The 23,051-nt window shown below is 49.2% G+C and overlaps 2 protein-coding genes across 5 annotated transcripts; both read right to left on the reverse strand.

The window, feature by feature from the left end:
• Positions 1–404: 404 nt before the first annotated feature.
• Positions 405–6,762, reverse strand: lins1 (lines homolog 1). Of its 4 annotated transcripts, none has more exons than XM_088333357.1 (6): positions 6,221–6,762; positions 3,703–3,792; positions 2,415–2,547; positions 1,823–2,338; positions 1,073–1,265; positions 405–988 (listed from the first exon to the last, which is right to left on the reverse strand). In XM_088333357.1, exons 1-6 carry the CDS (start codon positions 6,641–6,643, stop codon positions 568–570), a joined length of 1,776 nt encoding a protein of 591 aa, XP_088189483.1. In that variant the 5' UTR covers positions 6,644–6,762; the 3' UTR covers positions 405–567. The 4 variants fall into 4 exon arrangements, with proteins under 4 accessions (XP_088189483.1, XP_088189486.1, XP_088189485.1 ...); XM_088333360.1 differs by lacking the exon at positions 6,221–6,762 and adding an exon at positions 5,906–6,006; XM_088333359.1 differs by lacking the exon at positions 6,221–6,762 and adding an exon at positions 5,892–6,003.
• Positions 6,763–6,890: 128 nt separating this feature from the next.
• On the reverse strand, positions 6,891–22,379 carry chsy1 (chondroitin sulfate synthase 1). The gene is made up of 4 exons (XM_088333356.1): positions 21,842–22,379; positions 18,279–18,774; positions 11,699–12,121; positions 6,891–9,480 (listed from the first exon to the last, which is right to left on the reverse strand). Exons 1-4 carry the CDS (start codon positions 22,123–22,125, stop codon positions 8,365–8,367), a joined length of 2,319 nt encoding a protein of 772 aa, XP_088189482.1. The 5' UTR covers positions 22,126–22,379; the 3' UTR covers positions 6,891–8,364.
• Between the last annotated feature and the right edge of the window lie 672 nt (positions 22,380–23,051).

Genomic DNA, 23,051 nt, shown 5'->3' on the forward strand with positions numbered 1-23,051 from the left:
GGGTCACAATGCCCGAGTTTTTCACCTATCGGTAGATCGATCGTTTGGGGCCGAGAGGTCGTTACTGCTCGGCCAAGAAGTGAAAAGCCCGCCTCCTCGTTGGAATACATTTGGAAATAAATAAAGCTCAAACCCCATTATATCAATATAGCGAAATAACTGGGAAAATGATTGATGTCACAGATTTGGGTAAAAGGTGTTATACTGTTCATTTATTTGTTTATAGCGAGATGTATTTCTATATATGGCAGGATCAGCGACAAGCGTACTTCTGAGGCTTCTCTCAGAGAACACTTTCATTCGTCTGCGTTTGGCTAAATAAGATCCGATCGGATCTTTGGAGACGGAGGCAGAGGACTACGAGCGCAGAGGCAGCGATTCGACAAAGACGAATGAAAACGCTATTGAGGGAATAGTCCGTTATTTATTTAACAAAAACGAGTTCGGCAAATGCAAAATTCCGGCAGTATTCTGAGGCAGATGCGGGCTCGGGCACGATTCCGGAGGCAGGGTCGGGTGTTAAAACGAAAGCGAGGTCGGGCGCCGTTCCGGAGGCGGGGTTCGGCGTCAGGACGGTCCGAGCTGCCGTACGGCGAGCTCCAAAGTCCGAAGCAGCGCGTCCGCCTTGTACGGGAAAAGCTTCCTGTTGTGCAGCCTGGCCACCAGGAGGCGCAGCCGGACCAAGCATTTCCGGGTACGCCGTCTCACCGCCGGCCTCCGCGGCCGCCGTCCTCCGTCTCGGGCGTGCCCCGCCTCCGCGTCCAGCCGCCGGCAAGAGGCCCGGAACCCGGTCCGGTCGCTCCGCAGGTGTCGCAGGTAGCGCAGCAGGTACTCCAGAAAGCAGGTTTCCGTCGACACCAGGAAGTCCAGCAGGAGTCGGTGGTCCCAGCAGACGGCTCGAAGGACCGAGAGGAAGTGGCAGTGCGGGTCGAAGCCCGCGGCGCAGGAGGCGCCGCGCGTCGCCTCGTCCCCGCGCCCCCACGCTTCTCTGCGGGAGGGGATAAAGAGGGGGCTTTTTCCATACGGTTGGACTGAGGGGCAGGGAAGTAGGGCGAAGAAGGCCCGGACACACCTGAGGCGGAGGTAGATGCGAAGCGCTCCGTTGGCCGCCTCCATCATGTCGTCGTCCTGCTCGGCCAACAGCGGCGCCAGGACGGCGCAGTGGTGCCCGTCGGTCGCCGGGCGGACGCCGCCGTTTTGCCGCAGGAAGCGCCACAGGCGGCTCAGACGCTCGCTCGCCGCCTCCGCTGCCGCTTCCTCTCCGCCTGGACAAAAATAGATGTTCCATACCGCCAGTGACCGCTATTCCCCCATGACCGATAGTTTGAAAGATAGATCCCCCAAAATACCGGCTAACATTGAAAGAACCGATACCTTCAAACACGCAACACCGATACTTGGATTCCAAAGAACACGAAAAGGAGAGAAATTGAATGAACGATTGTTTTTAGTCTGGGCTGTTAATCCGTCAAAATGCCGAATGCTGTTTTTTTTTTTTTTTTTAGCTTCCCCAAAATCAAGTGCGATTGCAGTTCCATTGGCAGTGTTTTGTGTACAATTAGCCTCCAAATAGCATAGAGGACAAAATAAGACCATTGAGTACAGGGTGTTGACACAAGGTCGAATTGGACCCTCAACTGACCCCGTTCAAAAAATATTCAAATATTTGCTAAAAGGGACAGGAGGAAAAATTCAGATTGATTCGATTTCTTCTTCAGTCGGCAGGCCCGAATGGCCGCGGGCCATAGGTAGCCCAACGATGCTATGGGCGGTCATTGCGGCCATATTGAAGGTATGGATTGGCGAAGCCGGGCGTGCTTACCCGCAGCGGAGGACATGACTTGATGTTGGACGCTCTTGATGACCAATAGGCTGACGGCACGTAGCACGGCGGCGTCCCGCCCGCCGTCTCCGGCCGCACGCCGTCCGCCGCCGAAACCGGCGGCCGCCCCCACGGGGATTCCCGTCGGCCAATCGTCCGTGGACGCGCGGAGGAGGGCGGCGGCCAGGGGTCCGGCGTCCGCCGAGGAGGAGGCCGTCCCCCGGGCGCCGCTGGCCCGATCCTCCGGCAGCAGCGCCCTTTTCAGCAAGAGCGCCGCCCTCCTGCTGACAAAGTAGCGCGGCGCGCGGCTCAGCGCGCCCATCAAGGCGGCGGCGTTAGCGCACGCCGGAGCCAGATCGCCGCACGCCGAGAAGACCTCCAGAAGGTCGAGTAGGAGGTAGACGCTGTCGGCCGAGCCCCCCCAATTTTCCGCCGAGTCGGGCGCGAAGACGAGGAGCCGAGCCGCCGCCGCGCCGACCTCGTCGCGGAACGCCGCGGTCGTCGCGGTCGCCAGTTCTGACCGAGGGAAAAGGAGCGCCGTGTCGCGGTGGGCGGAACAGGTGGAGTTTGTGTGAACCGGGGCGAACCTGACCTCGCTGCCGATTCCGGAGCAGTCGGCGCAGGACGCTCGCGAGCGACCACAGGCTAGCGTCCAGACGGGGGCCGGCGGGCCCAACCAGAAGCGCCTCCCGGCAACTTTCGAGCCATCTCGGGTCCGGCGCCCCCTGTGGACACATGGGGATTAACAGAACCCGGGGCAGCAAGGTGACTTAGAGTTTTTCAAATCAAAGCCTCAATAGATTAGAAAGAAATGAGCCTGCTCGCCAACGCGATCTCTAATTGTATTGTATTTTAGGCCGAATCACTATCGCTCTCTTTCATGAGGCAAGAGAAACGTGTGCCTCACTCCGTTACAGAAGGAAGGTCTGTTCGTGCCATTGCTTTGGATTTCATTGAACCAACTCGGCTTCCACGAGTAATTGATGACGATATCGGTCAGGGGAGGCATATAAAACTGTGCCTCACCTATCTGAAATGAACTTAGTGGCTCTTATGAAACCCTACGTATAAATATTGAACGTGTACTCGAGGACTGGAAATCGTTTTGTATGAAGTACTTGGATGACAAAAAATGCAAAGAAAGTGCCTGTCGAGCGCACTGTCTTGATGAGGCACGGCTTCACCGGCCTCCCCTGACTGCACGTCACGGATTTCCACGATGACATTGTCACTAGCGTCATAATGCTAAGTTTATTTAGCCATTTCATTGTGATTTGTTGACTCCATTGATGCTAGCTAAGGCTAACTAGCACCAATCATGTTGTCTGGGAATAGCAAGAGATCGCTCTCAGTTTCAGCTTGGTTCAGTTTGGCTTTAATAGCGAGATGGCGCTACCATTAGCTATGAATGAAATAATGTATTCTGTTGCTTTTAATTTTACTTACACAATTTCAAGAACGATGCTGATATCAGTGACATGCGGTAAGATAGGCAAGGGAAGCGGTGCCTCACCTGACCGGCGTTAAAAAAACTAAGTTATCTTAAGCTATTCTAAAACGACATAATTTGTGGCCGTTAGCCTTAGCTTGCATGAATTAACTCATCAAAATCTATTGACTCGAGAAACCGAGCATGATGACTCTACTGACAGTGTCATAATAGAAATGTGCCATGCAGGGAAGGCAGGTGAAGCTGTGCCTCACCTGCCAACGTATAACCACAAGGCTAAAGCTAGCGCCGAGCTAAGACTCGCGGTATCTCTCGGATCCATCACGGGAAACTCTTCGTCAGATATCAAAAGTCAAACAAACGCTCCCTGTGATAAAACCGGAAGAGTCGGGGAAGGCGGGGCCATTTTCAAACGTTCATTCGTACTCACCGACACTCGCAGTTTGTAGAGGACGCACGAGGAGGCGCTCTTGGCGGCCGCGTGGCCGAGAAGTCGCTCTTCCGCGTCAAACATGGCCACCTGCGGCAGGTTAACAACTTTAGCCGGAATAGCGATATCATCCGTACTATTGTCTTGGGATCGACACGGTCAAGAAATACTACAAAAATACTACGACGGTAAGAGTAAAATATAGGATTACTACTCCAAAAACTCTAGAAAAATACTTCAGAATTAAAATAGTACGACAAAAATGCGGCAGGGATACCCCAAAAATACACTGACAGTAATAGTACAATATACGACAAGAACATGAACAGAGAAATACTCGATCAAAACTACAAAACATACTGCAGAAACACTAAAGAATGACTACCACAGAAATACCACAAAATACTGTGAGAATTTTGCAAAAATGATACTTTTTAAATACTACAAATACATTACCACAGTAATATAATAATAGAATAATAGTAAAAATACTATAAAAATATTATGAAGAAAATACTGTCATGCAGAATGTGTATTACAATAATTCTTCAGAAATGAATCAACAGAAATTCTACAAAAACACAGTATAAATTGTGCAACAATACGAATGCAGAAATAATACAACTACAGAAATACAAAAAAAATACTATAAAATAAGACTACAGTAATACGACAAAAAGTATCAAACGGTTGAAATAGAAAGACGGACGTAGAATTTTCTGCACTTATTTGTCTCCGTGTCCAAGTTAGAAAAACGTAGAGCCCGAAATCTCGGCGCTGCAGCGTTCACTATATTTCGAAAGTAACGAGACGAGGGTCGACGAGGAGACCGTCGTGACGTCGACGAGCGAAAAGTACGGGATCCGTATCGATCGATACCAGCCTGTATCGACTCGGATCGGACGCGGCCCAAAAATCCACGCGCCGGAGCGGCCGTCGTTCGATGGTGGAAAAGCGTGTAGACGCGACACCGTCGTACGTAAGGTTTTCCAAAGACGAGATGGTTGAGCGGTACGTGCCGCCTTCCTTACGAGGATTTTATACGATCGACTACAAATAACATGTATTCGGTTTAATGCAATAAAGACATTCACTGACTGTGCTTTAGTTGAATGTCAGGGCAGGCCGTTTTGAAATGCATGATGTTTTGTCTAGTGCCGTCGATAACAGGACGCGCCAGTGTGCCGACGCAGAATGTTCCGGACACGGAGGCGCCCCGTCGCGGGATCGTTGAGCGCAAAACAACCGCTCGGCACGTCCGCGGGAGGTGCCGGGACGCCGTCTTGCGGGGAGACGCGAACCAATAAGAAAAAGCTAAAGGAGTTCAGAGGAAGGCTTCCCTCACACTCCAACGTCGCTTCGGTCGTCTCTTGAGGGCACACTTCGTTCCGCTATTGTGAATAAATCCGCCCCCGGTCATTTTTCTCTCAAGGAACGAGCGCGCATAAATTGTTGGATGAATGTAGGTGGTGTTTGGTGAATGGAGTCAGATAACTGATTGGAGCAATTAGGTCAACGCTACATTTTGAGGATTCATTCCCGACAGTTTGTAAAAAGCTTGGGAACAGGGTTTCCGTTTTGATGTTCGATAAGGCTCTTTGGAGGTTTCGGGAGGCCGACCTCTGAGCGGCGTCGCCGAGAACGTGGATACGTAACGGCGTTATTTCGGCAGTAACGGGCTCGTCCGACTCGTTCTTTTTTGCCGACGGTCAAAAGGCCGGCGTTACCTTCGTCTTTGGGCCCGTTTACGTACATTGTTGAATGTTTTTACGAACGCTTCGGAGTGTGTTTGCATACGTTTGTGCAAACGTATGTAGGTTCACCTACGTTTTGTGCGTTTACGTACGTTCTCGTACGTTTGTGCACATGAATGTAGGTTCTTGTGTTTTAACATTCGTTTTGTGCGTTTATGTATATTTCGATATGCGTTCACGCACATTTTCGTGCGTGTTGATGTACATTTTGTGTGTTTACGTTGGTTTTGGTGAGAGTTCATGTACATGCTAATTGTTATTTCATAATATTGTTTCCTGTTTGGATTTGTTGCACTTGAAGTGTAGGATAAATGTGTTGCCGCAATCGATAGGACGAGGTTCTGTCGCTCCTTCTCTCATCCACTGACTGGAATACCGCTCAGAACATTTCAAATTCTACGACTTACTTGAAGTCAGAGTTACTTTCCCAGGTACCTAATTGCGTTTACCGTCCAGTCAATCGATGACTACATCCATTGCGGCCTGGTCATCGTGGAAGGGATATTACTTCCTGGTTTCTTCATTTTCCTCATACTGAGGTTCATGAGCTTTTCCTTGCCCTCCTGTTGGTTTTAGATCAGGGGGCGGTGTCATAATAGTACGTAGTATGCAATGGTCTGTGCAGCCCTTTGAGACTCCTTGTGATTAAGGACTCTACAAATAAACATGACTTGACTAACTGTGTTACTTTTTGAAAGACGTAGTGAGGAACTACAACAAATGACTTGCTGGTCGGAGCATCGGTCCTACGTGACGTCACTCACCAATTCCGCCACGACGTCCAAGTCCTGAAGCAAAACGTCCAATAGCTTCCGGTGGAAGGCGGAAGTCTCCGTCGCCGAGGCAACCGCCCTTTCCACCAGAGTCAGGGCCGAGAGGCCGACGTCTGTCGCTTCGTTGCCCCAGCGGCGAGGCGCGCACACGCCGGAGAAAATAACGCTCGCCGTCCGGGCCGCGTCTCCCTCCGGCGGTGTGGCGGCGGCGGAGCCGGAGAAAGCGGCGAAGGAGCGGTAAACGTCGGCGAGCTCTGACGCCAGCTCCCGAAGTGAGACGGAGGGCGCTGCCATCTTGTCAGGCGGAAGCGGATGTGACCTCGAGATGTGAAAAAGGCTTTTTGTAGAATTCGTCTTCTGTTTTTCTTTTTGTAAATCTGTTCTTCTTTTGTCACTCACTTTTGTTTTAATCATCTAGTTATTTTCCCTTTTTTGTTGAAAATGGGAAGAAGCGTCATCTTGTCGGTAAAAGGCGGACGTGACGTCACCATGTGTCAAACGCCGATCCCGAAACTCGCTTTCGATTATTTTCCAATTTCTATTGTTTTTCATTTCAACCAAAATAATCCTTTTTTTGTTGCTAATTCATGAATAGCGTAAAGTGGGCGTGTGTTTTCTTTCCAAGATAAGATTTTAAAACTGTTTTCAAAAACGAGTCATGTTTGTTTGTATAGCCATTTTTAATTTGTATCCAGAATCAAAGAGGTGTCTGAAATGAAAATGGTGTATTGTGAGTTTCGTGCCAACAACGAAGCAAATATTCAAACATTTGGGGACATTTCCTTTCATATAAAAACAAAAGCAAGTCTAAAGCCGAAGTGTGTAATATTCCACCACGAGGTGGCACTGTTGTCTAACGCGAAGGAAAAGCAGTGCCACAGCAAGCAACAAGACGGCAGACCAACAGGGCAACAAGGTGTAAAATAAAAACAAATGACCGCACCCATGATTTTTTATCGTAAAATGAACATTGCTATGATTTTTCACGTATTTTTGCCTCGTATTTAAATCAATATTTGTGTGTTTATACTGAATGAAAGCTTTTTGTACCGCGAGTAGGCAGTAAATATTACACACTGTCCCTTTAAAATAAAAAACAGATGTCAATACTTATCATTTGTAATCCTATTTATTTTGCTTACAGATCGTCTCGCAAAGAAAAGAAGCAACCATTTACGAAAGGAGAATTTTTTTTTTAGCTACAGCTCCAAATTCTAGCGCGTCAAATTAGATCCTATTCCTAAATAGGACAGATTTTGGGGCAGGATAGAGCTCGTTTCACTTTCAAGGGCGTAGGGTTGCGCCTTGACATTGCCGGGGACATGACACATTTTTCATGAGGTCATGACACGGAAGATCCAAATTCACTCTCTAAGCCAATTTCTCCAGGAACATCTTGGTCTCCTCACCTGCCATCCAGGGCGCAATGGCGCTTCACGTGACGACACCCTACTAACTAATACCAGATGCCGTCAGTCACGACGGAAGAAGAAATGCCACGGCAAAGCAGGTGTGGGGCGTCATCGATTTTTTTGTCTCCGTTAAATGCGCGGTCAACCAGGATATGGCAAACATTTCAAGCATTTACAAGCACTTTGCCCGAAATTGGATCGCTTTTCAAACCTTGAGAACGCAACGTTAAAGTGATAGCATTTTCAAGGACTTTAGGCACCCATAACAAACTAGGGTTTTGAAGCATTCTTTGGGTTTTTGGCAGGGTTTGGAATGACGGTTTCAGTGTTTATATTTCAAGTATATGCAAGAACTTCAACAAAAGTTCAAGCACTTTTCAAATCTTGAAAACACAGCGTGAAAATGTATTCGTATGAACCCTGTAGATCAGATCTGTCGACGGGTCTGATATGGCCCGCGAGCTGTATCCTTGACACCCTGTCACAAACAAAAAGGGAAAAAAAAAACTGGAGAAACCGAGAAAGTACACATGACTGAAAAGAATGAAAAAAACATCTAAAAAAGGCAACCTGATCGAGTTGGAGACCCACGTCTCGGCCCGCGAGCCGCATTTTTGACGGCCCTGTTATAAAGGAAAAGAGAATACGAGCCGGAGCAAGGTTTTTTTGCGTCGGTGGGCGTGGCCGGGTGGGCGTGGCCGGGTGGGATTGGCCGGGCGGGCGTCACGCCGCCTGGCGCGAGACAACAGCGGGCAGCGGGCCCTTCCTGTCCAACCAGATGCGCGCCAGCTGCCGGACGGAGGCCCGAGAGGAGGCCCGGGACCCCAGGCACATCTTGTACTGTTTAGGGTCCAGTAGGGGGTCGCACGCCACAGGGTGGTGCACGTGCACCACGCCCGGGTCCACGCTACGAAACGGGACGGCGCCGTCCGAGCGCAGGAACTTGTCAAACAAATCCACGTCCTCCAGCCCCCAACCCCGAATGGAGGTGTTGAAGCCCCCCGCCCGCAGCAGGTCCCCCTTGTGGGCGCACACCACCCCGAAACCGAAGTTCCTCCACAGGCCCGCCTCGGCGCCCAGGGCGTAGGGGTCGGCGGCGCCGCCCGCCCCCTCGGCGCCGTACACCAACCGGGGGTCGTACTGGCTGAAGACCACCGGGAAGTAGGCGGAGCCGCCCGCCCGGGCGTTGGCCCGGCAGCGCCGCAGGAAGTTGGCGTCGAAGAGGAGGTCCACGTCGCAGTAGAAGAGCAGCGAACGGTTGTGGAAAGCGGCCGTGCCCGCCTCCAGCGCCAGCGCCCGCGAGAAGGGGCCGGGAACGGCGCGGACCTCCAGCTCCGCACCCGGGTACTTGATGTGGTACCGGCGCAGGAGCTCCACCTGCCGGACGCGTTCCGTGTTGTTGTCGGCGCTGAAGAGCAGGACCAGGAGCTTGACGTTCTCTCCGGGGATCAGGCAAACCTTCTCCACGTTGGCCATGAAGCGGGCGAAGGCGGCGTAGCGGCCCGAGAGCGGGACCAGGACGTTGATCTTCTCGTCCCGGCGCTCGGCGCCGTCCTCCGCCCGGAAGGCCGCCGGCATCTCCGGGAAGGAGGGCGGCGCCGGGGCTTCCGCGGGGCGGTCCTCTCGGAAGTGGACCCGGGTGAAGGTCTGTTGCAGGTAAGCGTGGCGGCGGACGGGCACAGTCATGCTTTTGCCTTTGTGCTTCTTGTAGAGCAGCAGAAGGTCCAGGACGTACTCGGCGCCGTAGAGCGGGTTGACGCGCCGGTAGCCGTATTGGATCTCCTTGAAGTCGATGACGCGCCCGCGGGTCTTGGCGTTGGAGTTGATCATCTCCATCACCTGAGGGGCAAACGCCACATTTAGCGTAGGGCCCGGACGTGACTCCACCAAATAGTCCGTTGGACGCGTTTTTCCAACAGGGTGAGGCGTCTTACCTAAATATCATCTCTGCCGAGAGTCTTTCTCGAGCGCCGACGTGCGAAAACGACGGCGCCGATATTATAAGTCGACAGATGCGATATTGGCATTTTTTACATTTCTTGAGTCGACGAGCCGAAGATTACGTTTCATGCGTCAGAGACTCTCCCTCTTTTTCTCCCACTCCTCCCTCCCGATACCCACTCTTCTGATTGAAAAAAACGACCGGGGGCGGAGCCACTGAAGCATGAGAGAGAGGCAGCTCAGCCAACATGTGACGACGTGCCGCCGTCCGTGATAGAAAAATCACGTTTGCGATTAAGAGATAACACAAAAAGCGTCTTTAACTTGTTTTGACGGAAAGATTAGCTCTTATCATAAAACAAGTTGGTCAGTCTGGCACTAAAACAGGAGCACCCCTATTTTCAAATCCTCCAGCTTTGTTGATAATTCCATGCACTTTTTTTTAAAGTCAATTGAAGTCACGTTTCATTTTATATTTATGAATCGTAAAAAAAATCAGGTAGCTATCGAGTTCCGATGTACCTTTCGACGCGTATTTCCTGCACTGCGAGTTTTCGGTCCGTGTGAAATATTAGTCACGGGAGATGTGTTTAAATTCAAATTGATTTACTGTAAGGTTTCAGGGAGCTATTAAAAGTCTTGTTTCAATGTATAACAAATATTTCTGGTTTCTTAGCAGGTTCAAACATTTCTGGCTCCAATTTTGAAGCTTTTACAGCAAACGGATATCGGTCACCTCTTAAAACTAATTATCGGTATCGGCGAAAAACCTATATCGGTCCATCCGTTGTCACTATCAAGTACCAAAACGTGTCGAGTTGGATAAAGACATTCGAGACCATTCGCAAAGACGATTCGCGTATCGTGGCGAGAGCTCGGTGACGCGTGAACATCTCGAGAGAAAGCGCGTCGGCCCGTCCGACCAAACGGGGTCCGACTCGCCTCTGTGAGATTCGAGTAACGTTCGCCCCGATACCTTGTAACGACACGCAAAGTACATTTTATACGCCTAGGTTTGTCTCTAAAGGAGAGCTGGAGCATGATGCCAGATTGTGCCGTTTTCAAAATAAAATGCGTGCAGTTCCAAAAACAAACAGGAGTTGTTCAAATACTTTCGTTTCAGTTCCGCCACGTACGTTACCAAATGCGCATCCGATTTCTTGTATTTACTGTTTTACTGTTGCTCATCAGTCTGATCATGGTATAGAGCAGGGGTCTCCAAGGTAGGGTCGGCGGGCACCAGAGTGCTCCCTGAAAACCCCCGTGTTGCCTGCAGACCTGTTCTGAAAAGAGCTCATCGGTGTTGGCTCATTGGCTCAGACTCTACTTCCAATAATTAAGCCAGTCATCGTTTATTAACAATGCAGGAATAGCATGATACGTTTTTATTTGAGAAATTCAAATTAAAAATCCTAGTTCAAGGGCTTCATGGACCAAAAAAATCGATTCGAGTATTGATCACTTTCCACGGCAAAACAGCCAGCTGAGCCCTAAGAGCCACCTCGAGCAAAAGAGCTGGAATTCCCATGACTGACATTCAATGATGCCTTTTTGACGCTCGATTTGTCATTTTGCGTCACTCCCTAGTCGCACCCTGGGTTTTTTTTTTTCAAAGGTTTGATCGTGGAAAATGATATGCTTTCTTTAGGAGAGCAAACATGACATTTTCTAATAAATAGGGATAGAGAATACGTTGTCCGCCTTTCTGTCAGCGGAATCCCTCGGTACAAATACATTCCTGCTACAGACTCCTTCGAAAGACTCTTCTGGCAAGACCCTATCTATTTCCTTCGCTTATCTTTCGTTTCCCTTTTATTATCGCGTTACGGAAGTCGCCAGATGGACCGTTCAAAATAAAAAATAAAAACACAGCGGGCATCCAAAAGCGTGCTTCGGTACGACGAGGTTTTTTTTTTGTTCCGGCAGATGACCGGCCTCTACAGATGTATAATAAAAGATGAAAGCAATACTCTCGGTAGACCTCTGGCTCACCCTGCCGGTTCATTCAGTGCCCTCAACCTCGATTCTAGGTCAAATAAATTCAACGTATATAGCCAGGAACGGCTCGATCGTTTTCTCGGAAACGGCTCTTTCGAGACGGGGACGGCCGACCGACCTGCAGGACGATGTCGTCCAGGGCCCGTTTCTGCGCGGCGTGGGTGCCGCGCCGGGGGGGAGCGCCCTCGTCGGCGGAAAAGACGCGTCTGGCGTCCAGGAAATCCCACCGGAGGACGTCCGGGCGGCGGCGGGGGCGGTAACGCATGAAGGAGGGCGGGGCCCCCAGCCGCCGGTCCTCGGCCCCCGGCGGCGCCCCGCCGGCCCCCAGCTTGGCCATCTGCAGCACTTCGCGGTGAAGACGCAAGGCCCGCTGGCGAAGGGCGGCCATGCGCTGGGCGAGCAGGTGGGCGTGAAGACGATACTGGTAAGCGGGCATCTTGTTGGGATGGAGCGTGATGGCCCGCCGGATGTTGCTGCCGCTCAGGTCGCGGATGAAACCTTTCTTGTCCGCCTCGTAGTTCTCGTGGAACAGCTGCTGCATCTGAAAGGACACCAGTCTTTGTTTTTTGGACAATTTGGCTTGGTTTTTGGGTCCCTTTTTTCCCCATGATTTGGGTCATTTCACGTCTGATTTTGGTCATTCCCCGGTCAATTTTAGTTGGTTGTTTCAAGACCGTCTTTGGTCAAACGATACGTGTGGGCAACAATGTCTCAAAGATGCTAAGACAAGGCTTCGTGCTCTGTCCTCTGCTCTTCAGTCTCCATTACAGCTCCAAACCATCTTGTGACGGGGTTTTTTTTCGGGGTCAATTTTTGGTCATCTTTGGTCATTTCCTGTTTTCTCTTTTTGGTCAAATTTTGTCCATTGTTTTAGATTCTTTTTGATTCGTTTCTTTGATTGTTTCTCGTTGTATTGTGGCCGTTAATTTTTGTTTTTTCTCTCTCATCAACTTGTCCGGCCGACAAGACACCCCTGATTTCAAAGGGACGGGTCGTATCGTTAGACCACTCGATGTGGCTGTATCACGCTGTGCAACCTGACACCGGTGCTACAAAGCACATGGAAAAATACAAAGCCAAACCTGATTTTGTTTCTTTCCATTTTGCAAACAGAAAAATATAAAAAAAGGAATACAACGGAGGGGAGAAAAAAAACAGGCGTCGGAAAACAAAGCAAAGAAAGCAAAGAAAGCGAAGAAAGCGACAAGAGCCGCCGAGCGGAAAGGGAAACAAAGACTTGTTTTTGTTGTTTTTAATCGAGCGAAGAAATAAAAAGAGAAGAATGCGGAACCGTCGGCGCTCCCTTCGGACGCACCCGACTCACACGGACAACTCATCCGCAAACTATGCGATGATAAGGCATAACAATATACGTGAGAAGACAAGAAAGCTGCAGGATAAACATGGCCGCGCATACATAGAAAAAAAAAAAAGACAGATATTTTGTCATTGGGGTGTTTGAATAGATAAGAATATCAGGTTTGAATGATTCGACTTTGTCGCCCTCCAAAGGCGAAGAAGGCATCTTGACACGCGGAGAAAGAAAGAGCATCAAATAAACGCATTTAAAATCAAACCGCATGTCGATCGATCATGTCGCATCTAAATAGGACATGGATGCAAAATATTGATTCGTTTAGAAATTTTGTTGTGTATTAAACGATGTTATACATTTGACTATAAAGGATTTTATGCGATTGACTACATGTATTTAGTTTAATCTAATAAAGATATTTACTGACTGTGCTTTAATTCAATGTACAATAAAAGGTCAGGGCAGGCTGTGTGGAATGTATAAACGGCAGATGTTTTGTCTGGGACACTTCTGATAACAGGATGCCTGGGTGTGCCGACGCAGGACGACCAGAGATTGTTGGGCACAAAAAAACTGCCTTGGCACGCCCGTGGGAGTAGCTGAGACGCCATCTTGCGGGAAGACGAGAGCCAATAAGAGAAGGCTAAAGTTAGCTGCAGATGACACATAGCCAATAAGGAAAAGTAGGATGTCTTTGATTTGTTTATTGAAATGTATAAATGATCCCGGGCAACTTGGATAGGGGCTGTCTCCTGTTGACACTTAGATCTGTTGTTAGGAATAATAAACCATCCGCCCCGTGTGGAAATGCCGGCTCATGGTCATTTTCTCTCAAAAAACGAACGCGCATTATTGTTGGATGAATGTAGATCGTGTTTGGTTAATGGAGTCAGATAACGCATTCCAACAATTTGGAAAACGGTACATTTTTATAGTTTAAATTCGAACAGCATTTTGTCATTTTATCATTCATTTATATATATATATATATATATATATATATATATATATATAAATTGTCGGGTATTTTAAAGTATATTTTGCTGTTTATCATTTAGTTGTTGTATTTTGTCTCGTATTTGATCCATTATTTGAGTCTTGCATTTTGTCGGGTATTGTGTATTTTTGGGATGTATTTTTGTCATTTATTTTGTGTACTTTGTTATCTTTTTGTGTATTAACTCATTTCAGTTTATTTTATCATTTATTTTGTTGATTTTGTGTATTTTTTCATGTATTGCGACCGTCTGGCGAGCAGTTGGGGGAGTCTCCTGGCCCTTCCAGAAGATAGCTTGAGACGGGCTCCGGCACCCCCGCGACCCTACTGAGGGGAAGCGTCGCGCTTGTCCGATCGGTGAAAAGACCCGCCCCTCTGGTTTGAAGAACAATCGGGAGTGACAAACGACACAACGAAATCAAAATTGAAAGAAATGACAAGGTGCCTAAATATGTGAATCAAGCGCGTCAAAAGAAAAGCCACGGCCGTCATCTGCGGCTTTCCCGTGAAAACAAGGGCGGGACCGCACGCCCACGCCGTCCGTCGGCTGGCTTAGCGCCTCGCCCACGCGGCAAAGACGGCGGAATGCGCGTCCACGCCCGACAAAAAAGGGAAGGCCTCTTCTCTTCTTGTGGCCGACTTTGGCAATTGGCTGGGTGGGGTCCTCCCACGCCACCCGCCGCTCACGCTCACTTTTGCTGCAGAGCTTTCACGCCAACCCCAGATTTTCCGGTCGAAACGGAAGAAGCCCCGACTTCCTCGACCCTAGCCTAGACCCGTAACCCTAACTCTCTAACCCGATAGCCCCCGATCCTTCCAGCGCAAACCAAAGACATCCTAACCCTCTACTTTTCCAGTCCAAATCAAAGTAGCCCTTTCTATTCTATTCTATTCTATTCCTTAAGCTACCCCTCTAACCCTTTAGCCCTCAATCCTTTCCTCTTTTAGGTCAAAGAAACCCTAAACGTTGAAGGAAGTATTTCCCCTCAGTGCAGTGGACACGTAGGAGAGAGAGGGAAGCGTGCTGTGTATGAATAGCTCACCTCATCAAATTGTTCTGTGTGCTTGGCAAGCGTTTTGGAGTTTGTTCTGTGGGTTTTTATCATGAAGTGTCTCAACAGTGAACAGGCATTATGGAATGAGCTTGCGTATCCATATTCTTTAGCGAGCGTACAGCCAAAATGGGGTCTGTTGGTGACTGTAAACTGTAGAGAAAAGCGTGTCCTATGGAAATTGGAGCCAACGGCATGCTTTGGCTAAGCACACGCCAAACCCGACATAGAGCTCACCAGAATTGAACTCGCACGGATAGCGTTTTATCGCCGAGCCGCGGGTTTCCTAGCCCTGGCCGTATCGTAACCAAAATCCTCAGCCTAACCCAAATGGGCCAACGCTGGGCCAGAACTCGAAAAGCGTCAACGTTCGGGAGTTTGTGAAGCTGGCGACAAGGCCCCCCGCTTGTCCGGCTTCCACGCGGCCCACAACAAAGAAAATTCGGCGCTGTCAGAATGGGACGACGCCACGCCTTTCAGGAGACAACTTTTGCCGTTTCGAGTCTAGAAGCCGCCACCTGCAGATGGCGCCACGACGGCCGCGTGCGCAGAGACGGCCAAGGCGGCCCGACTCTTAAGACGCTTAGCCGCAAAGCCGCGCTAATTGGATGTTAGCGGCCAGGGAGGTCGGGGCCGGGCGCTCAGAGGCATCGGGGGAGGGGCCCGCTGCGAGCCCCCCCGCACGCGGGCCCGAGAGGGCCGAGCGGTCAAATAAAAAATAAAAAAACGTCCGGGATTCTCAGCGTGCGTGTAGCGTGCCGAGCGAGGGTGGCCATCGCGCTCCACGTGAGAACCCGCCCCCGCCCGTGAAATAGTGAGCGGGGAAGAAACTTCGGAGCACAGAAATGGCCGCCTTCACCACCCTGCCTCTTGCTCGATTGGCAAACTTCCCGCGAGGGTCCGACATAAGCCGAATCCACTATTTGCTCGGGTCGGCGTGACGGGAACCGGGGCTCCCTTTTCGGTGAGGGTTAGCTCTTTCCGCTAAGCTGGCTCAAGATATTTGGTTGCAGATGACTAATCATAATAATGGATCATTATGAACAGAATGATCCGATATCATCTAAACGGGTCCTGCTTTTACTCCTTTCCTTTTGTTCTCCTTATTGCGCTCTTAAAGGCGACACCGCACATATTGAGCGATCGCATGCGCCTTCCCTAGAGAAAAAGTGATAGAAAGAGCCGGTTCATAGAGCCGTTACGTTTGCAAATGACACATAACCGTCTCAAACCGAGCTTGCTGGTGATGAGCGGGAAGCCGGCTCCAGTTTTTCACTCCGTTCACTTTATTCTTACAGCTGTGTTCTATGCAAACGGCACAGACCTAGAAGGGAGCCGGCTCCTGAATAGCGGGGAACCGGCTCCTGTCGTTTAGATCAAAGAGCTGGCTTATAGAATTGCCACACTTGCGAATGACACATAACTTTCTCGAAGTGAGGGTTTTTTTTTTTTCTTTGCACGAGAAGGGAGCCAGCTCCTGGATAGCGGGGAACCGGCTCCCGTCGTTTAGGTCAAAGAGAAATGAAATGATCTGCATTTCTATAGCGCTTTCAAGTCAATGACTTCCCAAAGCGCTTTACAATGTGCTCCACATTTCCCAATAGCAGCATTGCAGCCACGTAAGGCGCTAACCTGCTTATTGGAGGTATTAAGGGTTCAGTGTCTTACCCGAGGACACTTCGACATGTAACTCGGACGAGCCGGGATTCAAACTGGGATCCCTTGATCCCAAGACGAGCGCTCTACCTCCTAAACTACTGCCGCCCCTAAAAGAGCTGGCTCATAGAGCCGGTACGTTCGCGAATGACACAAAAGGTTTTGAGTTTTTCCTTGCCCGCATGTTGGTTTGAGGTCAGGGGATGGTGTTATTGCAACCTGTGCAGTCCATTGAGACATCTTTTGATTAAGGGCCAAACAAAGAAATGGGACTTGACATTTTAAGGGCTTCATGGACAAAACAAATCCATTCAGGTATTGATCATTATTAAGAGAATAGAATGAAAATCTATTCAGATAATAAACACATGTATTTATTCAGCTTCTTTTTTTATTTATTTGACCGAAAATCCAACAAACCTATTTTCAATGAATTGGTTTTATAAAGCGAATGATCCAAAAATGTGCCGTTTTTTTTGGCTTGCTGTCTGGCAATTTTTTTAGCTTTGTAGATGGCGATCTTCACAGCGTTTCAGCTATTCAGCAACTCTTATCCAGTTGACTTTTTAGATGATTTTGCATGCATCTAGCTGACGTTTGCTATTTTTCCTTTTTAGCTCATGTGTTTTGCAGGGACGAATCACTGAATCTATTGGTGCGTCATGTTTTGTGATTTGAAAAAAAACACAAAAATGAGAAAAGCCGTTTGGGAGCCAAAAGAGTTGGCTCTTCTCTACGAGCCGAGCCAAAAAAAAAACGCTTGTTTGGAAATAAACCCATTTCCCTTGACTAATATGATAAAGCGGTCATCTTGGATGCTCCGCATGACAATACGATAAGAACTGGAGCCACCGTCGACGTCATTTTCACACACACTTTTCCCCCCTCGTTTAAAAACTTTGTCAATCGAGTCAGAAAGCTACGAAACGTGGCAATGGAAAGAATTTCAAGGATTTTCAAGCACTTTACCCAAATTCAAGCATTTTCACGACCTTGAAAACAAAACCGTAAAATTCAAGCGTTTCGAGCACCTGAACGAAACCTGAGACGGGTCGATGATCGCCACTGATACATGCGAGTTCGTCTCTACGACTCTCTTCCCCCTCGTATCGCCCTCTCCCCTCCGCTATCCCTCTTTTGCCCCCCCTTTTCTCAATCTTTCCTTCCCTCCCCTTTAATCACCCCCTCCCTTCCCCCATGTCACTCCATCCATATCCTTCTTTATCCCCCTCTGCACCCTGTCCCTCCTCTCTTTTCCTTCAACCCCCTTTTCTCTTCTTCTACCCCACACTATCCCTGTCTTGCCCCCTCTCACTCTTTCCCTCCCTCACCCTGTCTTTCCCCTTTGGCTCCCTGCCTTGTCTCCCCCCGTGTCCTTACTTTCCCTTCCCCTACCCCCCCTTCTTTCTTCTTCTCTCCCTCACTATCCCTTTTTCACTCTCTTGCTTTCCCTCGTCTCTCTTCTTCGCTTCCCACCTGTCTCTCCTCACTCTTTCGCTCCCTCCCCTTTAATCACTCTTTACCTTTCCTTGTCTCCTTCCATCTCTTTCCTTCTCCCCCACACTATCCCCGTCTCGCTTCCTCTCACTCGATCCCTCCCCCACCAGCCCCTCTCCGACACGAGCGGCAGGAAGTCCCCCCGGGGCGAGCACGGGGAAGGAGTCGGGGGCGAGCCTACCTCGTAGGACCAGACGCACTGGACCCGGGCGAACCTGCGGACGCAGCGTCCCACTTCCACGTCCTCGTGGGCGGTGTGCATCTGGGCCAGGCACCGTCCCAGGTGGGGGGCCACCCGGCGGAGGACCTCGCGGCTCATGACCACGCCGGGGCCGCCCATGCAGAAGTTGTGTCCGGGCCCCAGGGCCAGCTTGCCCAGTTCGTCCCGGGCCCCCATGCCGGTCTGGCCCAGGAGAAGGGGGGCGCTGCTGTTGAGGGAGCGCAGGAAGGGCTCCAGGCGGCGGCCCTTGACGTAGACGTCGTCGTCGGCCCTCATGAACCAACTGTAACGCTCCAGGAAGTGGTCGGCCATGTACTTCAGCATCAGGAAGGACTTCTTCTGGGGCGGGTAGGCGTCGTCCACGCCCTTCAGCGCCACCAACGGGAGCGGGGAGTCCGCCTCCGAACCTTCGCTGGAGAAGAACTCCACGCGGCCCGGTACGCTCCGGGCCCAAGTCCTGAGCGACCCAGAAGGCGGATTTTACCACAAAGCCCGGATTTCCCACAAGTACGCGGCGACGTTTTCGCTTTTTCTCCTGCATTTTGGCCATTTCTCGTGTCATTTTTTGTCTTACTTGAGAATTTGGTTATTTAGTCCTGTGTTTTATCGTATGTCATTCATTTTTTGTTGATTATTTGTCGCGTATCCGCTTATATTTGTTGTCGATCGGTATTTAGTTGTGTATTTTCTTATCTTTCGGCTCAGGATATTTCTCAATGTTTCTCATGTATTGAGTTGAGAATTTTCTTCTTTATTTAGGCTTGTATCGTATGTCATTCATTTGTTGCACATTTCTCATGAATTTGTCATTTCATCGTTTTGTATTTGTCACGTTTGAAGTCGTTTTAGCCTCATTCTTGTATATTTCTACTTTTGTCATTGATCTCATGTACCGTATTTTCCGCACTATAAGGCGCACCTAAAAGTCTTATTTTTTTTCAAAAGCTGACCATGCGCCTTATAATACAGTGCGCCTTATATATGGCTCAACATTAAATCACAAGGTCTCGCAACGTACGCAACAGCCGCCGACTCGATTTCCCCCCGAACGCGGAGTAGTCCGCGGTGTATGCTGGGATTTATATACCGGCGTTTCAATGGCTAACCAATGTGTCAATCATCATTGGAATCGATCACTATTGGCTAAAGTTATTCGGAGCCTCGGATAGGCTAGAGGGCCGAAACAAACCCTGCAATTGGCCGAAAAAGATGTGTCAAACATCCGTTAAATCGATCGCTATCGGCTGAAGTTATTCGGAGCCTCGGATTGGCTAGAGCGCCAAAACAAACCCTGCAATCGGCCGAGTTTAACAATAGCATAGCAAGCTTGCTAAAGTACGCTATAAAGAAACATGTTTCATTAGTCTGTATTTGTAAATATTCTACTCTCCTGGATTTACTTCACTCACGGTTGTAAGAAGACCATGATTGCGTATCATTATTGAACGTGAGAACTTAGGTGAGCTATGCGGCTTTATATTTTCCCGGTATCTTGTTTTAGAACGATCTTGATGTTGCTGTGATGAGTTGAGTGAATTCAACTCAATTCCAAGTGTTTATTGTCATATGCACAGTAAAGTTGTGAGCGAAAATAGAAACATAGAAATGTTTGGCATTTCTTGAATCCCAAGACTTGAACCTTCCGAATGATGGAAGGATGCATTTGAGTGACATGGTACGGACACCGCATCCGCACATGTCTACGACACGTATTTGCTTCTTTGCAAGCTTTGGGAATGTTAAGGGGGTAAGAAGTTGGACTGAATCATCTGACTGTTTTGTCCACGTTCCCGTTGTAGCGCCTTATAATCCGGTGCGCCTTATACATGTCAAAAAAAGGACCAAAAACTATTTTTGGGGGGTGCGCCCTATAACCCGGTGCGCCCTATAGTGCGGAAAATACGAGACGTATGTCGTCAAGTCGATTTGTGTATTGTCATATATTGAGTCGTGTCGGTTATCAATTGTCATGCGTTTGCGGTATATTTTTGCGTATTCGCTCATTTATTTGTCGTCAAGCCGGTCATTTATTTGTTGTAAATATATAGAGTATCTACTCATATATTTACTCATTTTTCTGGTCATATTTTTTTCTATATTTTCTCATGACCCCGCTTTGAGCTAACCTGCATTGGCTCCCTGTTAGCTTAAGATGTGATTTGAAGGTTCTGTTGGTATTATACCAAATCATGCATGGACTTGCTCCCTCATGTCTTTCAGATTTTATTCCCCCCTATGTTCCGGTCCGGAGCCTTCGTTCTGAAAACGCCGGTCTACCCGTGATCCCAAGAGCCAAGAACCGTTTTCTATTGAGGGCCCTGGTGCTGTGGAATGCTCTTCCCCCTGAGATCGGATCTGCAACCTCAGTGGAAATGTTTCAATCTAAGCTTAAAACACACTTCTATTCTATTCTCATATGAATAACCTATATTTGATGTTGATAATATGTGTATTATTTGCCCTCATGTAGATTTTAGATCAGGGGATGCTGTCATGATAGTTTGTGGTTTGCAATCATCTGTGGTCTGGGCAGCCCTTTGAGACTCTTTGGGATTGAAGGAGTCACAAATAAACATGACTCATCTATTGAGTTGTAAATGTTGTCATTTGTTTTGTCATTTTGTAAAAAAATCATTTGTCATTTATTTTGTCATTTTTCTGCTCTTGTATTTTCTAAGTTTTGTCATGTTTTGAGTCGTGAATGTTGTGATCTATTCAGTTCTCGTTTGTTGTGTATTTGATCGCTATTTGATTTTCTGATGTATTTAGAAGTGTTCAATCTCCAACTCAACAACTCCTCCAAACTGAAAAGAAACTGAAGCGAGAGAAAGATTGGGCGGCATTCGCTCAGGCGGTAGAGCGCTGGTCTCGGGATCGAGGGGTCGTAGGTTCGATTCCTAGTTTTTTTCTCATCTGTTGAAGTGTCCTCGGGCAAGAAACCGAATCCCTAACGCCCCCGATAGCAGGCAGTAGCCTTGCATGGCTGACACGGCTATTGGTTGGTTTGTGTGTGAATGAGCTAGTGTGAAGCAAATTGTAAATATCTCCATTGACTTGAAAAGCGCTCTAGAAATGCAGACCATTTCCCATTGCGTACGGAGTCATGTATTTGGTCATTTTTCTCATGTGTTTGTACTTGGTATTGTATTCAGTCATTTAGTATGACGCCAATGTCTTCATTTTTGCTTTGTGTTCCGTTGCGCTTTTTGTCATTGATTTTCTCACCTATCTCTCTTGGCTTTGGTCGTTTCTCGCTAGTGGATTTGCTCAACGATTTGCTTTTGTGTCCTGCCTCGAGTGAAGAGTCATTGGAGACGTGTATCCCGTCCTGTATTTGACTACTTCATTCTCTTTTTATTGGTCGCAAATAAGTCGCGTGTTGGCCAAAACGGGAGTATTTTCTGGGGAATTCGAAAAGGATAGAAGAGTCTTTCTCCTCATTGCTATGTATGCGACGAGACTAGACACGGCACTCCGGGGACCATCAAACGCGACGAAATCGCGCCGAGTTCGGGGGAACGTACCTGTGTGCGGCCACGGCTCGGCTCTTCAGATACTTTTGAGCCGTCATGACGCCCACGAACAAAAAGTTGTCGCTGGCTTCGTCGTTACCGGGTTCGGGGGTCGGCGAGGCCGCCTCGGCGGAACCGCCGCGGCTCGGCGTCCACGAGCGACAGGCGGAGAGCGAACCGGCCTTGGTCCGGGCCAGTTCGGCGGCCTTGGGCAAAAGCAGCCTGGAGGCCAAAGTGAAGCCGAGTACCAGACCCAAAAGGACGCCGAACCAAGCTCTCCGGTTCCGAGGCGCCATCCCGGCTCTAGTCCAATTTAAAGGCGCTCGCTAAAAAGTCCGAGAGTCGGCCGAGCTTCGTCTCCTTCCTCCTCTTCTCGGAGCATCCCCAAAAAGGAGGCCAAAACGAGACTGGCTCCGCCTAAGTTCGGAACGGTTCGGTTCCGGTGACCGAGTGGAGAAAAGCGGAAAAGTCTCAAGCGCTCGCGTCGTCGTGTTGACGTGCGCGCGCACGGCAGCCGAAGAGAGCTCGGGACCTTCCGCCAGCCGCGTGAACGCGCCTCCTCCGGAGAGTTTTCGAGCGGCGTTCACGGCCGCTGGGGAAAAAGAGCACTCGTCACTTTTTACTGTCTCGCGAGATCAAGTCACTTTAGATGTGGACAGGACTAAACCGGAAAAGAGCACTCAAAAGCAAAAGCATTCGCGTCATAACCGGAAGCAGCGTTGTTCCTGCTTTTCTTTCCCACTAGGACGCGCTTAATACACAATGTCTTATGCAATTCCATTCACCCATCTATTGTCTGCACCGCTTATCCTCGGTAGGGTCACGGGGGTGCCAGAGCCCATCCCAACGATCTCAGGGCAGTGGATAGGGGGCCACCCCAACTGCTTGCCAGCCGGTCACGAAGCGCACAGAGACAGACAGCTGACTCACACGCTTCGGAACAAATTCAACCTGCCAACCAACCTGGAATGCGGGAGGAAACTGGAGTGCCTGGCACAGGGAAAACACGCAAACTCCTCTGCTGCAGCTGGAATTGAACCCTGGACCTCTGCACTGCGGAGCTGCACACTTCGCACCCATCCACTAAGCTGCCACACAATGTCTCATGAACTGTCTTGCAATATCAAGTAACCGTGGATGTATACCAGGCGCAAGCCCTAAAAACAAAAGCATGGAAGTAGAGTTTCTTTTTCCCACAAAGAGTTCTGAAATAGGCAGCACA

Source organism: Urocampus carinirostris, chromosome 4 (genome assembly GCF_059441175.1).
Source record: "Urocampus carinirostris isolate Australia breed hairy pipefish chromosome 4, RoL_Ucar_1.0, whole genome shotgun sequence".
Lineage (NCBI taxonomy): Eukaryota > Metazoa > Chordata > Actinopteri > Syngnathiformes > Syngnathidae > Urocampus > Urocampus carinirostris.